The sequence below is a fragment of the Scyliorhinus canicula genome, chromosome 4 (assembly GCF_902713615.1).
Source record: "Scyliorhinus canicula chromosome 4, sScyCan1.1, whole genome shotgun sequence".
Taxonomy (NCBI): domain Eukaryota; kingdom Metazoa; phylum Chordata; class Chondrichthyes; order Carcharhiniformes; family Scyliorhinidae; genus Scyliorhinus; species Scyliorhinus canicula.
The window spans coordinates 50,243,767-50,260,087 of NC_052149.1; the positions used below are offsets into that span (position 1 = coordinate 50,243,767).

The following is a 16,321-nucleotide window of genomic DNA, read 5'->3' on the forward strand; positions in this document are numbered from 1 at the left end:
TTGATTTATTATTGTAAGAAGTCTTACAACACCAGGTTAAAGTCCAACAGGTTTGTTTCAAACACTAGCTTTCAGAGCACTGCTCCTTCCTCAGGTGGATGAAGAGATATGCTCCAGAAACATATATATAGACAAATTCAAAGATGCCACACAATGCTTAGAATGCGAGCATTTGCAGGTAATTAAGTCGTTACAGATCCAGGGATAGGGGTAACCCCAGGTTAAAGAGGTGTGAATTGTCTCAAGCCAGGACAGTTGGTAGGATTTCACAAGCCCAGGCCAGATGGTGGGGGATGAATGTAATGCGACATGAATCCCAGGTCCCGGTTGATTGCAGTCCGGGCTTGCAAAATCCTACCAACTGTCCTGGCTTGAGACAATTCACACCTCTTTAACCTGGGGTTACCCCTATCTCTGGATCTGTAAAGACTTAATTGCCTGCAAATGCTCGCTCGAGGGAGACATTATTGTCATCGCACCAGTTCACCAGATTCTCTATCTCATGTCTTGTCATTGTTTGAAATCCGACCCACGAATGTGGTGTGATCAGCAAATTTGAAAATTGAGTTGGAGGGGAATTTGGCTACACAGTCATGGGTGTACAAAGAGTACAGTAGGGGGCTGAGGACACAGGCTTGTGGGGCACCGGTGTTGAGGATGATTGTGGGGGAGGTGCTGTTGCCTATCCTTACTGATTGCGGCCTGTGGGTTAGAAAGTTCAGGATCCAGTCGCAGAGGGAAGAGCCAAGGCCAAGGAGTTTGGAGATGAGTTTCATAGGAATGATGGTGTTAAAGGCTGAGCTATAGTCGATAAATAGGAGTCTGTCATAGGTGTCTTTGTTATCTAGGTGTTCCAGGGTAGAGTGCAGGGCCATGGAGATGGTGTCTGCTGTGGACCTGTTGCAGCGGTAGGCGAACTGTAGTGGATCATGGCAATCCGGGAGGCTTGAGTTGATTCGTGCCTTTCGAAGCACTTCATGATGATGGATGTCAGAGTCACTGGACGATAGTCATTAAGGCACGCTGCTTAGCTTTTATTTTGGTCCAGGTATGATGGTCGACTTCTTGAAGCAGATAGGGACCTCAGATTGTTGTAAAGAGTGGTTGAAGATGTCCGTAAGTACCCCCGCCAGCTGATCCGCGCAAGACCCGAGTGCCCATCCGCTGACCTCTTGCTCAAAGCGGGCATAGAATGCGTTGAGCTCATCAGGGAGGGGTGCATTGGAGCCGGTGATTTTACATGTCTTCATCTTGTAGCCCGTTACATCTTGCAGATCTTGCCATAGTCGGCAGGGTCTGTGTGGCTAGCCTGGGGCTTGAGCTTGGTCCGGTATTATCTTTTGGCATCTTTGATGGATCTCCTTAGATCATATCTGGCTTTTTTGTATAGGTCAGGTCAGGGTATAGGTTTTGTATAGGTCAGGGTCGCCTGACTTGAATGCCTCAAACCTAGGCTTCAGCAAGCAGTGGATATCCCTGTTCATCCAGGGTTTCCGGTTGGGAAACAGGCAGATTTGTTTCTTTGGCACACTGTCTTTTGCACACTTACTAATGAAATCAGTTACTGTAGTGGCGTACTCGTTCAGTCATTAATTTTGGGAGTTGAGAGTGGGGCTGTGCTGAATGGTGGCGATCTTTGGAGTGTTGGACTTGCTCAGGCTGCATGAGGCGAAGAAGGCTGATGCCTTGGCCTTCGCCTCCAATAGCCCGGAGGTGCGTGTTGCTCAGATGGAGGGCACTGCCACTGCCCAAGGCATCATCTTGGTTGGGGGATTTGTCGGAATTTCTGGATTTGATAAAATTTGCAATAAGGGGATCGGAGGAGGGGTTTACTCCAGATGGCTGCTATTCATTACCTTCCTCAAGGAGTTGGTTGCCTCCAGCAATTGGGGGGGGGGGGGGGGGGGGGGGGGGGGAGAGGGGCAGTGGGTGGGTTCTGGGTACATTCAAGATAGGTGGGGCTGGGGCTTGGGGATATATTTATTAAAATTGTATAAATTTGTTTGAGCATTTTGATTGTTATAATTGAAAATTTTCAGAATAAAAATATATAAAAAACTCACCAGACAATACTTGTCGTCTCTTCATGCATGTGGGGTGTCATAACTGCGTCCATTCCTATCATTACCTAATGCCTACATATATATCCACTGTCCTGTAGGAGTTACTGAACAGCCAGCAGCAACACTAACTGGTTTGCTTCTTTCATAACTCAGGTCAATGCCGTTATTGCTGTCTCAGCAGAGCTCAGATATTTGGATGAAAGTCTCCTTTGACTTGTGTGGTTTAGTACCACACTGGGCAAATTCAATTTAAATGATTATTTTGGGGTCCAAGATTGACCTGTGTTGTACCGAGTTTCAGGCTATAGCAGTATAGAGACCTCCAACATAGGTTCAAATTAAGTTTGTCTTCTACATAGAACATGTGCATTTATTAGTGTGTATGTAGCACCCTCTGCTGGATAATCACGTCTGAATTAAAGCAGGGAGAAGCAAATGCAAATCTCATTGTTTTCTGGCAAAATTAAACAATAGCCTAGTCAGTAAGAGTGCGGGTTTGAACTCCAACCATTCTCATCAGTGATGCATATCGCAGCATTTTAGAATTTCATACAAGTGGATCCAGAAGATTTCTGGAAATTATAGAAAAGATCTATTTACTAGAAAAAAAAAGTAAAGTTAGGGGGGGGGGTTGTTGGGTTACGGGTATAGGGTGGATACGTGGGTTTGAGTAGGGTGATCATGGCTCGGCACAACATCGAGGGCCGAAGGGCCTGTTCTGTGCTGTACTGTTCTATGTTCTATTAGTGACGAAAACTCAGACATTAGTGTGTAAAATGGATTGGTCCAAGTTACAGTTTCGTATCGTGACCTGGTTGAATAGCTTTCGGGTCAGTTAAAAGACAAGATTTAATAGAAAAACAATTGAAGCTACTTAAAGTCAGGAGCGGGAACGATGTACAACAGATCTAATGTTTCAAGTCTGGATGATTCTTTGTCAAAGTCATCCAGACTCGAAACGTTAGCTCCCTTCTCTCTCCACAGATGCTGTCAGACCTGCTTAGATTGTCCAGTATTTTCTGTTTGTGTTTCAGATTCCAGCATCCGCAGTAATTTGCATTTATCAACAGATCTAGTTCACAGCGAAGAACAAAGTTCCATCATAACTCTTTCTTTCACCCAAAATACATGCAAATGGAAGGCTTCATTTTACATTTGTGGCTTTTTCATGGTGGCAGTCACAGCAGCAAATGAGTAATTATGGTTGAATCTTATAACTAAACCAGAAACTAATCTAGTCCCTTTTCTAGATCGTCTGACCACTATTGTTTTCAGAAGCTTTGACAAATACAGACTTGGCCTTTCTGAAGAAAATTAAAATTTGCTCATTATTAGTACATTAGATGTACCTAAAGTATTATCACCAGATAAGAGCAACAAGATGCATCATACAGATTTGCTAACATTAAATCGCTAAAGAATTAATTGGAGAATCGAACATGGTATTTTTGACAAGATCAGAGAAGCGGGATGGAACGTGCGTGAGCGGAACGGTGGCGCAGTGGTTATCACTGCTGCCTCACAGCACCAGGGACCTAGGTTCGATTCCCAACTTGGGTGACTGTCTGTGTGGAGTTTGTACATTCTCCTTGCATGGGTTTCCTCCGGCTGCTGCAGTTTCCGCACACAGTCCAAAAATGTGCAGGTTAGGTGGATTGGCCATGCTAAATTGCCCCTTAATGTCCAAAAGATTAAGTGCAGAGTCATCGGACTCGAAACGTTAGCTCTTTTCTCTCCCTACAGATTCTGCCAGACCTGCTGAGATTTTCCAGCATTTTCCCTTTCGTTTCAGATTCCTGCATCCACAGTAATTTGCTTGTTCATTAAGTGCAGTTACTGGGTTATGAGGATAGGGCGGGGACGTGGGCCTAGGTAGGGTGCTCTTTTGGAGGATCGGTGCAGACTTGATGGGTCGAGTGGCCTCCTTCTGCACTGAAGGGATTCTATCAATGTGACTGAGCAGAATGATGAATGCAGAATAAGGAGAGCAAGAGAGATGGGGAGATGGCAACAAGGAAGTAATTATGATGACAGGAATTCAGAGACGTTAAAGAACTACTCTAGCCAGAGATTAGGCTAAAAAAACTCACTATTAGTTAGGTGACCCCCAAGCTGGTAAGAAGGCAGGAGAGTGAGACTAGGTGAGGTGTTTATGCACAATAGGGACACATTAGGTCAAATGGCCTCCTTCTGTGCTGTAACCATTATATGGTTCCATTACCGCTATGTAATAAGTTAAAATTAATAAGAATGTAATGCCTGTGTTGCTGGGAGAAGACATTGTAAGGTCAAACAACAGATACAGATTCATCACGCTGGCATCCTTGTGGCAGATTCAAGCAACCCAAGGCAAGCCCATCAACGCAATTTGGAAAATAAATTGCACAAGATCCAGAAATCTTTGCCAATGTTATACAGGAGCCAATTCCAGTGTTTGTTTTATATCTAATCTTGCATATATTTTCCAAGATCAAATAATTGATTTTTTTTGGGTGTACCCAACTTTGCAAATCACAGGAGACTGTTCTATTTTGCTCTCTTAGCAACTATAAAGTGGTTAAGAGGCAGCTAGATATAGCATAGATATAACTCTTGTGGAGAATGGGATCAAAGGCTATGGGAAGAAAGCAGGATTAGGCTATTGGATGATCAGTCGTGATCGTGATGAATGGCGGAGCAGGCTCGAAGAGCCAAAAGGCCTCCTCCTACTCCTATCTTTTATGTATCTATGTTATCTTCAAACAAAATTAAAAAGTAAAAAAATAGCCAAACATGTTCAGATCTTTAGTATCTTTTATGTCTATCTGGAGGTTGTGAGAATACACTGACCTTGATAGTAAAGAGAAGGATTCTTCCTCGAGAGACCATATTTAAGAATAGGATCATTGCTTCATCTTCATGGGGTGAATATGTATCAAACACACGTTTGGCCATCACATGACCCTGTTCATAAAAATAATCATTCGCTATCATTAGCACCATCAGTAATTGCAGGAAGCTATTAGTTAAGATTTCAAAAATATTTACGTATTCAAGCCTTATCAGTCGAGTTTTTTCATACTTTCGAACATACTAGTTTTGTACTCGTTAAAAAGGCAAAATGTGTGAAAGTGAAATGTTTAAGGGAGGTTTTCCTTATATGTGGAGAAAGAGTTTCTTTTCATTAAGACAAGGTGTCCCCTGTCCATTCTGTAAAACAATTACTGCAACCACTTAGTTTCCAACTGTTTTAAATTATTCTTTCAACAAATCCACATTTGAGTTGGGGTATAAGATTATTTGGAGTCTCCAAAATTAAATTCAAGAACTCTAATTTTGAGATCTGCATCCGTAGTGGCTGGTCTGATTGCAAGACAAGTATAGAGCAATTAACACCACAAAGATCAATGCAGTTACACATTGGATACACACAGCCATAAATTGGAGAGATATTTAGTACGAATGTTGATTGCAGAAATCTGCTTTCAAATTATTTCCACATTTGAGTTAATTGCCAACAGTGGTGCAATCAACATTACCACATATCGTACTTATTCTGAACAATGTTGGGTATTACTGGGAAAAATTCTGGCAATATAGCAAATTCAGGAATATCGGGCCAAAACAGTTTTCAAGAGCGTCTCAACAAATTAAGACTAAAGGAAAAATACAGATTTTGGGTTCACATCAACAACATTAAAACACCAATTGATGCCAGAAATATTTCTGATTATGTACATTATTTTCCTTCCCATTTTAATTTCTTATTTTTCCATAAACATTAACGTTGTGCAGCCCATTTCAACTGAGTTGCTATTGGCTCGCTCTCAGCGGAGATCACTGGTTAATCAGCTCCTTTACTGCTTCCAGTTTTCACTTATGCTCCAACTGTATATTTGAAGCTTCTCCCCCCCCCCCACACCAATGAAATTAGTGACAAAACAGTGCCAGATACAAGAGGATTTCCCAAACGTAGTCTTTGTGAACACAATAATAACCCCCCAAAAACATTCCTTCAAAACAGATCCAGTCCAAATTGGTTGTCTGCCTTTCACTAGTTTGCATGCACCTTGGTCTAACACTCCAAAGAGTAATTTTGCCAAGCTCTGTCATTTTTCCAGGCAAGCCTTCTAATTAGAGGGTTTGAACTGAACATTATTTTTGTAGAGCATTACTTCATCAAAGCTGAATATACTTGGCAATATCCTAGTATTTACATTGTTGCCAGTGAATGAAAAGGTTGTGCTTTAGGCACTGCTTCATAATCTCTCTCAAAAGGAACTCATTGGTGGTGAAGCATGCTGGGGACATTGTGAGGATATGAAGGATATTATATGAAAATAAAAGTTTTATTTTCACAAAAGTATCTTATAGAATGCACCTTTTTACTTCACAAGCAAATAGTATTTGAATAATTACTGTCACTGACTGAGAGGAGTTTGGTTATCACATAGTAATCCAGAGCCTGTTTCCATGTTCAAACAGTTCCTGCAGGAATTCATGAGCAAATCATTCTAAAGCTGGCATTGTCAAACCCGGGGGCACGACCTGCGGGTGGGTCGCAGGCGGGTGTCAGGAGGGTCCTAATAACGTTAATAACACCGGCTGCAAGCAGCCTTCAAAATGGCCGTGAACATGTAAAGAAATGCGGCCGCACTGCGCATACGGCCAAATTATCAGCACGCATGCGCAAAACTCTGCACATGCGTACCGTTGATCGGGCACGCATGCGCAGTGCAGCCGCTTTTTTTTAAACGATCGCAGCTTTTTGCTTTACAAGTTTGGGGGGGGGGGTTTATTCATTTATTTTATTCATTTTATTTTTATTTTTTTCATTTATTTTATTCATTTTTTTTTACAAGTTCGGGGGGGGGGTTTATTTGATAAAATTTTACAGGAAAACAATGCAGAACTTTGGACAGATGGTGACTCCATACTTTCCGACACCAGAAGGCTTCACCTTCATCCACAGGTTCCATTGGAGGAGCGTGTACGAGGGCCAAAGGGACCCAAAACCATTTCCTCCATTTTTGTCAGAAGCAAACAAGGTAAGAGAAAATGGTAGGTCGCGAAGGTCGGCTGGCGTGGGCCGTGATGGCCGGCCGGTGTGGCCGTGAAGGGGGCCGCGAAGGACGGCTGGCGTGGGTTGCGAAGGTCGGCTGGGTTGGGTCCCAAAGGTTGGCCGGTTGGTAAAAATGGGTCCCTGGAAAAAAAGTTTGAAAAACACTGTTCTGAAGAAATGCACCCACCTGCACCTACAATCCATTCTTCCCACTGCCCCCCCAAAATCTTTCAAACTTAAATCTTGAATGTTGACAATTTTTGCCTCAACATTAAACCTGCAAGTGACGTCTACAGCCTCACAATTTTTTCCTCATTCTCGGTTCTGAATCTTAGATGTAAACTTATATCCATGGCCCCGCATTATTAATTGAATTACTGGAGCAGTTTGTTCCTCTCTACCCTATCTGGTCCTATCCATCCCTTCATAAAGGGCGGCACGATGGCACAGTGGTTAGCAATGCTGCCTCACAGCTCCAGGGACCCAGGTTCAATTCCAGCCTCGGGTGACTGTCTGTGTGGAGTTTGCACATTGTCCCAGAACGTGCGTGGATTTCCTCCATGTGCTCCGGTTTCCTCCCACAGTCCAAAGATGTGCAGGTTAGGCGGACTGGCCATGCTAAATTGCCCCTCAGTGTCCAAAAGGTTAGGTGGGGTTACTGGTTTACGGAGATAGGGTGGAGGCATGGGCTTAAGTAAAGTACTCTTATCAAGGGCCGGCATCAGCTCGATGGGCCGAATGGCCTCCTTCTGCACTGCAAATTCTACGATTCTATGATAATTGGACACACTTTTACCATGCTGCCCTGCAATTTGTATTGTTGAAAGGATCCAAGACTTTCTTCATGTTTAAATTTTATTTTGTTTGGAGGGCAAAAGGCAAACTCTACTCTTTTACCAGTTGATCTGTATTGTCCATTGAACCCAAAGAGTTTGACCAATAGTGCTTGAATTGTCATATATGCCCCAATATTGTCTGAATTATGTTATATATATGCCAATATTTTCTGAATTGTGTCATATATTCCCACAGTACAGTCGGAACTGTCTCTTAAATGCCCCAAAATTATTTGAAACTGGGTGCAAAATGCTGGTATGTGTGGATGAAGTTTCAATCTTCTTATTGCAGTGTACTCACTGTAGCTTGATTCAAAACAATAACATGTATTCCTCGACCCTGCTCTTTGGCTTCATCCTCAAGAACCTAAAATGGGAAAATACGGAAGTACATTAATATAACTAGGAAATCAACAGGACTCCCCAGAGGAGGGATCTTCTCCCCCATCCACTAAGTGACTGGGCAAATAGGTTACTATCTCAGGTTGCAAATGAAACAAACAGCATGTCCTTCATGATAGGCTGCCAGGGAGTTTGTACTTTTCAATCATTTGCCTTGCTACATAATAGAATTAGATGTTTTTAAATCTTTAGTGGAATTCCAATTATTGGAATTGCTTCAATAAAGAATCGCTATTCTTTATTATCAAATGTTTCTTCAAACCAAAATATAAAATTAAATGCTTATTTTACATATAAAATAGGTATTCTATATGGAATGAAAGTGATTCAGTTGTTATTTGTAACAGTTTACAGGAATGTCAGCTGTAGGCAGCAATATACTGGCTCCACAGCAGAATGAGGCAGCTGAACAATTAAAATATCATCGACCAACCTTCCTCTAATTGTTCGATCCTTCCCACTCACCAATTACTATACCTGTACTTATTTTGACCCCAGACTAAAACTAGTTTAAAAAAGGTTCTGTACAACACAATGGGGTTAGATCAATTGTTTTAATTCACAGCAGTATGCAATACCAGAAATCAACACACGAGGAGCTGGGTTGACATCATAAAGCTACTTGCAATTTGACAATCTCCTCAAAAAAGGGAGCTGGAGATGACAAGAAAAATTCACAGGATATAAAATATTGTTTTGGCCTTGGCCAGGTATCTTCCAACTTTTATACTAGATCTGACCTGGAAATCATTGGTGGAACAAGTGTCCCACTGCCCGGTGCTGCTTTACCTCACTTGGCAGTACAAACTTGAAATACAACATCCAATACTAAATTTTCATCAGTTGCTCAGTAGTGATGTTGAGGCTGAACAAACATGGAATAGCTTTTTTAAACTAGCATCAAACAGAACAAAAAGCATTCCCTCAACAGTTCAGTCAGGTGACCAGGAAGGTCTACGGTTTGACCACTGCCATGTTGAGTTAACTGGTCCAGTGATAGGGACGCCAGTTAACAGTTCTGAAGAGGAGATATTTGTCTCAAAATGTTAACTTTGTTTCTCGCTCCACAGACGCTGCCAGATCTGCTGTGTTTCCAGCACTTTCTATTTTTATTTCCTATATATTTCTTAATAAGAAATGCTACTTTGCAACACTCAGAAGCAGATACAAAGCACAAACAAATTACAAACTTCAATACTCCTGACATATTGGTTTACTTTAACAATACCCCCTGCTGACAAAAGAACTACTTGACTTTCCATGCTTATTCCCTTTTGTACACTAAATCAGTCTTGAGAACAATACAATAGTTGGGCAGCAATGTATAGAGGAGGTTAAATAAAGCAGTGAAAAGGTACTTACTGTGGTTCCATCAACAGCAACGTAGACCTTTGACCTGCTGGAATAGACTTCAATGTCCAGGACCTTTCGGCCATGGGATGGCCTTCGAGCAGTTTCCATATTGGGAATGATATTATCTGTCACAGAAATATGATAATAAGTCCTTTCAATCAAATTTATTAGACAGAACTGTAGACAAGTAAATTGGTAGAACTGAGTTTTACACAATAGCCAAGCCATTAGCAAATTGCTGTGCAACATTCATTCTCAAGAAATGAACATTGTTGCCTGTGCTGACAGCCCTGGTGGGCCAACTTCTTGAACTGCTATTCCAGGTAGCTGCTTGATACAATGGAGAGTCTTTCTAATCTACTTTAGAAAGCCATTAGGAGTCAAGCACTTTGGTGCGAGGTTGTAGTGACATATAGGCTAGACTTTGAGGATGGCAGGTATCCATGGATGGCTGAAGGACACAGGTGAGCCAGTTTTTTTCCCCAATAATCTGACAGCTTCACGGTCATTTTTACTGAGACCAGCTATTGATTTCCAGATTTAAAACAAAAGTACTGACTTCAAATTCTCTAACTGGAATGTTTTAACCCTCTTGATCTCTGGATTATTAGTCCAGGTCTCAGGATCATTGGTCCAGTAGCATAACCACGACATCAAAGAGAGGTTAAGAAGGTCAAACTACATGAAGAAAGCTCTGGTAAATAATTTGAAATCCAAGACTGTATTACTGCAGGTTTGCTGCATCACATCAAAACAAACAGCCTTACTTCTTGCTATTCAATTGAAGGTGATCACTCAAACTGGCATTGCTTACAGCACAATCATATAATGCTTCATTGCAAACATCTTCACATGATAACTGCATGACATAGCCACCATGACACCTGGTACTAGGTCAACCCAAAGTACCAGCATAAAACAGAATGACATACAGGCACACTACAGTTTTATGAACCTATCTAAATTGGATTCTTGTGGAACCTACACCACATGAACTGCAGTGTTTAAGAGACTGGAGCAGGAGCAGGCTTAATGGCCTCTCAAGCCTGCTCCGTCATTTAATTAAACCACGTCTGAAATTCCACTACAACTCTACCTTCCCACCCAATCCCCATACTCATTGCTCCCCTTAAGTCCAAAATCTATCACTCTTAAATATACTCAATGGCTGAGCATCCACAGCTCTCTGGGTTGTAAAATTCCAAAGATTGACAACCGTCTGGGTGGAAAAACTTCTCATCCCAGTCTGAAATAGCCGATCACTGATATTATGGCTAGACTTAACAGCCAAAGAAAACTGCCTCTTTGCACCCATTCCCTATCACGTCCTCTTAGAATGCAATCACCGATCATTCTTCTAAACTATAGAGGCTACAGCTGAGTCAAATAAGTGCAGCACGGTAGCACAGTGGTTAGCACTGCCGCTTCACAGCTCCAGGTTCCAAGGTTCGATTCCCGGCTTGGGTCACTATGTGTGGAGTCTGCATGTTCTCCTCATGTCACCAGACTCCTAAATGACCCTCTTATTGACTGACCTCATTAACACTACACCCTGTATGCTTCAACCGATGCCAATGCTTATGTAGTTACATTGTATATCTTGTGTTGCCCTATTATGTATTCTCATGTATTTTATTGTATTTTCTTGAATTTTGTTTAATTCCCTTTTCTTCCATGTACTGAATGATCTGTTGAGCTGCTTGCAGAAAAATACTTTTCACTGTACCTCGGTACACGTGACAATAAACAAATCCAATCCAATCCAATGTCTGCGTGGGTTTCCTCTGGGAGCTCCGGTTTCCTCCCACAGTCCAAAGACGTGCAGGTTAGGTGGACTGGCCATGCTAAATTGCCCTTACTGTCCAAAGAGTTTGGGTGCGGTTTCTGGGTTACCGGTATGGGGCGGAGGTGTGGGCTTAAGTGGGGTGCTCTTTCCAGCCTCAATGAGCCGAATGCCCTCCCTCTGCACTGTAAATTCAATGTCTAACTCAATCTCTCCTTCTAAAACAATTCTCTCGCTCCAGGGATAAATTCAATGAACCTCAGTTTTGTCTCCCTCCCCATCACGTCACCCACTCCTCTAAAGGAGTACACCCTTCCTTGAGTAAGAAAATCAAAACTCTATACAGTATTCCTGGTGTGGGCTAATCAATTTATAATTAATTGCAGCAAAACTTCCTTATTCTTGTATATTTCAACCCCATTACAACAAAGACAGACATGCTGAATTTGTTGTGGTACCTGCCTTCTGTGACTGATGAAGGAATCCCTCTTGATACTAAACATTTACTCGGATTTTAATTTCTTCAAAAATAATCCCTTTTATTCCTCTTACCAAAATGGAAATATCAGCTTTGTCCACAGTATACTCCATCTACCAATTTCTTGCCCACTAACTTAACCTCTCTATATCCCCTTGCAGCTTCTTCACATGTTAGTAGAAAGTGAAGTGGGAAACTGTCAGCAAACATGGATATATCACACTCAGTCCCTCGTCCATATCATCAATATGGATTTCTCAAAAATAAATTGGTGGGTGAAGAGAGGAAGCGGTGATCGATGTGGGAATTAATGACAATGGAAGAAGGGTTGAGATCCTGCAGTCAGATTTCCAGGAGCTCAGGAAGAAATTAAACAGCAGGACCTCAAAGTTACTAACCTCTGCATTACTTGAAGTGCCACATGTGAGTGAGAAAGAGGAGGATTGGACAGGTGAGTGCACGGCTGGAGAAATGGTGCAGGAGTGTGTGCTTCAGATACCCGAGACATTAAGCTTAGTACTGGGGCAGGAGGGACCTGTTCAAGTGGCAAGTTGTATCTCAACAGAGCTGGGACCACTGTCCTTGTGGGAAGGTTAGCTCGTGCTGTGTGGGAGGGTCAAAGTTAATTTGACAGGGGGATGGGCATCAGGATAAAACGCAACCTTTAAAACACACACTGGAGTTCACTTCTAGAAGGTAAAATTGAAAAGCTGAGATGTCAAATTTTTACAGAACTCCTGTTAGATTACATAATGTTATAGAGTCATAATGCCATATGTCAGAGTCATAGAGTCAGAGTCAGTTTTACAGCACGGAAAGAGGCCCTTCGGCCCATCGCGTCCACGCCAACCAGCACTTGGTCCATAGCCTTGTATGCAATGGCATTTCAAGTGCTGATCCAAATACTTCTCAACAGTTGAGGGTTCCCGCCTTTACCACCCTTTCAGGCAGTGAGGTTCAGATCCAACCGCCAGCTGGGTGAAAAAGCTTTCCTCACATCTCCTCTCAACCTCCTGCCCATTACCTTAAATCTATGCCGCTTGTTTATTGACCTGTCCAGTAAGGGGAAAAATCCATTCCTGTCCATCCTATGTCCCTTATAATTTTATACACCTCCGAGCAGCACGGTGGCGCAGTGGGTTAGCTCTGCTGCCTCACGGCGCCGAGGTCCCAGGTTCGATCCCGGCTCTGGGTCACTGTCCGTGTGGAGATTGCACATTCTCCCCGTGTTTGCGTGGGTTTCGCCCCCACAACCCAAAGATGTGCAGGATATGTGGATTGGCCACACTAAATTGCCCCTTAATTGGAAAAAAAATAATTGGGTACTCTAAATTTATTTAAAATAAATAAATAATAATTTTATACACTTCCATCAGGTCACCTCTCAGACTTCTCTCCAGGGAAAACAATCCCAACCTATCCAGTCTCTCTAGCGGAAACGATCCAGCCCAGGCAACATCCTGGTGAATCTCTCTGCACCTTCTCCAGTGCAATCATTTCCTTTCTATAGCGTGGTGACCAGAACTACACACAGTACTCCAGTTGGGGTCTACAGCTCCAGCATAACCTCCCTGCTCTCATATTCAATGCCTCGGTTAATAAAGGCAAGAATCCCATAGATCTTCTTAACCATCTGATCTACCTGTCCTGCTGTCTTCAGAAATCTGTGAACCTGCAAACCAATGTCCCTTTGATCCTCTGTACTTCCCAGGGTCCAACCATTCATTGTACATTCCCTTATCTCGTTAGTCCTCCCAAAATGCATTACCTCACACTTTCCATGGTTAAATTCCATTTGCCTCTCTTCTGCCCATCTAACCAGTCCGTCTATATCGTCCTGTAATCGAAGGCCTTTCTCTTCACTATTTACCACACCACCAATTTTTGTGTCATCTGTGAACTTACTTATCATACCTCCTACATTCGCATCCAGATCATTAAATGTATACTACAAACAACAAGAGACCCAGCACCGATCCCTGCAGAACACCATTGGACGCAGGCTTCTAGTCACAAAAACAACCTTTAACCATCACCCTCTGCCTCCTACCATTAAGCCAGTTTTGGATCCATTTTCCAAATTGCCCGGAATCCCATGGGCTCATACTTTCTTCATCAGTCTCCCATACGGGACCTTGTCAAAAGCTTTCCTGAAGTCCATGCAGACTACATCAACCACACTACCCTCATCTACACACCAAGTCACCTCCTAAAAAAATTCAATCAAATTTGTAAGATTTGACAAAACCATGCAGATTACCCTTGATTAACCCTTGCCTCTCCAAGAGAAGATGAATTTGGTCCCTCAGAGTTTTTTTTCCAGTCGTTACCCTACCAGTGAAGTTAGACTCACTAACCTGTAATTTCCCGGTAGTTCCGTTCTTGAACAGTGACACCACATTAGCTGTCCTCCAGTCCTCTGGCACCTCTAGGGTTCAAATGTCTTTCTAACTGGGAAAGGCTCAACAACGACCCACCTTGCATGGTTTCAATCTCATCTCCCGAGATTCTGTTCCCCTGGATCCCCGAGTCTGTGCTCAAACAACAACTCACAATCACAACTTCAGCTCTCCTGAAGAACACTACTAGTCCAAACCTTTTCCCCAACGGCCTGCAACACAGAGTCGCCAACCTTCAGCTAGATGCTGGGGACCTCCAGAGGAGACCGATATGGATCATCCAGTCGGTACTTCTGCCTGAAGATTGTTGCAAATGCTTCAGCCTTGTCTTTGGCACAGATGTGCTGGGCTCCTCCATCGCTGAGGATGGGGATATTTGTGGAGCCCCCCCGCCCCCTCCCCTCCAATGAGTTGTTTAATTGTCCACCACCATTCACGACTGGATGGGGCAGGTCTACAGAGTTTAGATCGGATGCGTTTGTTGTGGAATCACTTAGCTATGTCTATTACTTGCTGCTTATGCTGTTTGGCACACAAGTGCACGGTGTTGTAGCTTCACCAGGTTGGCACCAGCTAAGCCTGGTGTCACGCCTGGCATGCTGTCATGAACTCGTCATTGAACCAGGGTCGATTCCCTGGCTTGGTGGTATTCGTAGAGTGGTGGATATGCCAGGCCATGACATTGCAGACTGTAGTCGAGTGTAATGCAGCTGCTGCTGATGGCCCACAGCTTCTCGTTGATGCCCAGTCTTGAGTTGCTTGATCTGTTCAATTGCATTTAACATGGCCATGATGTGGAGATGCCGGCGTTGGACTGGGGTGAGCACAGTAAGAAGTCTTACAACACCAGGTTAAAGTCCAACAGGTTTGTTTCAAACACGAGTGCAGCAACCTAAAAGGAAAGTCGAATTAGGCCCCTCCGGAAGGCCGCTGCCCTAGACTCGACATGTATGCTCAAGCCGTCAGGAGTCGCATCAATGCCAGATTCATCAGTCGCATTCACAAGACAGCCCCGAACCTCACCCAAGCACAACGCAACGCCATCCACGCTCTCAAGACCAAGCGCAACATCGTCATCAAACTAGCAGACCAAGGAGGGGCCACCATCATACTGAATAGAACGGACTACTGCAAAGAAGTATACCGACAACTCAACAACCAGGAACACTATAGACAGTTACCCGCAGATCCAACCAAGGAACACATCCGCCAACTCAACAGACTGATCAAGACTTTGGAACCAGATCCTCAGAGCACCCTACGTGCTCTCATCCCACGTAATCCCCGCATTGGAGATCTCTACTGCCTCCCAAAAATACACAAGGCCAACACACCAGGCCGTCCTATCGTTTCAGGCAATGGGACCCTGTGTGAGAACCTCTCTGGCCACATCGAGGGCATCTTGATACCCATCGTACAAGGTACACCCAGATTCTGTCGCGACACGACGGACTTCCTACAGAAACTCAGCACCCATGGACCAGTTGAACCAGGAACATTTTTCGTCACAATGGATGTCTCGGCACTCTACACCAGCATCCCCCATGACGACGGCATTGCTGCAACAGCCTCAGTCCTCAACACCAACAACTGCCAATCTCCAGACGCAATTCTGCAACTCATCCGCTTCATTCTAGATCACAACGTCTTCACCTTCGACAACAAATTCTTCATCCAGACGCACGGAACAGCCATGGGGACTAAATGCGCACCTCATTATGCCAACATCTTCATGCACAAGTTTGAACAAGACTTCCTCACCGCACCTCACCTTCAACCGACGTTATACACCAGATACATCGATGGCATTTTTTTCCTTTGGACCCACAGCGAAGAATATCTGAAACGACTACACGATGAGATCAATAAGTTCCATCACACCATCAGACTCACCATGGACTATTCTCCAAATTCAGTTGCATTCTTGGACACACTAATCTCCATCAAGGACGGTCATCTCAGCACT

At 43.4% G+C, this 16,321-nt stretch overlaps 1 protein-coding gene across 2 annotated transcripts in view; it reads right to left on the reverse strand.

The window, feature by feature from the left end:
• The window catches only part of pomgnt1 (protein O-linked mannose N-acetylglucosaminyltransferase 1 (beta 1,2-)), a 62,123-nt gene that overhangs the window by 34,366 nt on the left and 11,436 nt on the right, over positions 1 to 16,321 (reverse strand). For both annotated transcript variants that reach the window (XM_038794204.1, XM_038794205.1), the window contains exons 3-5: positions 9,705 to 9,820; positions 8,242 to 8,307; positions 4,893 to 5,006 (exon numbers count right to left, since the gene is read on the reverse strand). In XM_038794204.1, coding sequence (XP_038650132.1) covers positions 4,893 to 5,006; positions 8,242 to 8,307; positions 9,705 to 9,820 — 296 coding nt within the window. The remainder of the gene's footprint in view (positions 1 to 4,892; positions 5,007 to 8,241; positions 8,308 to 9,704; positions 9,821 to 16,321) is intronic.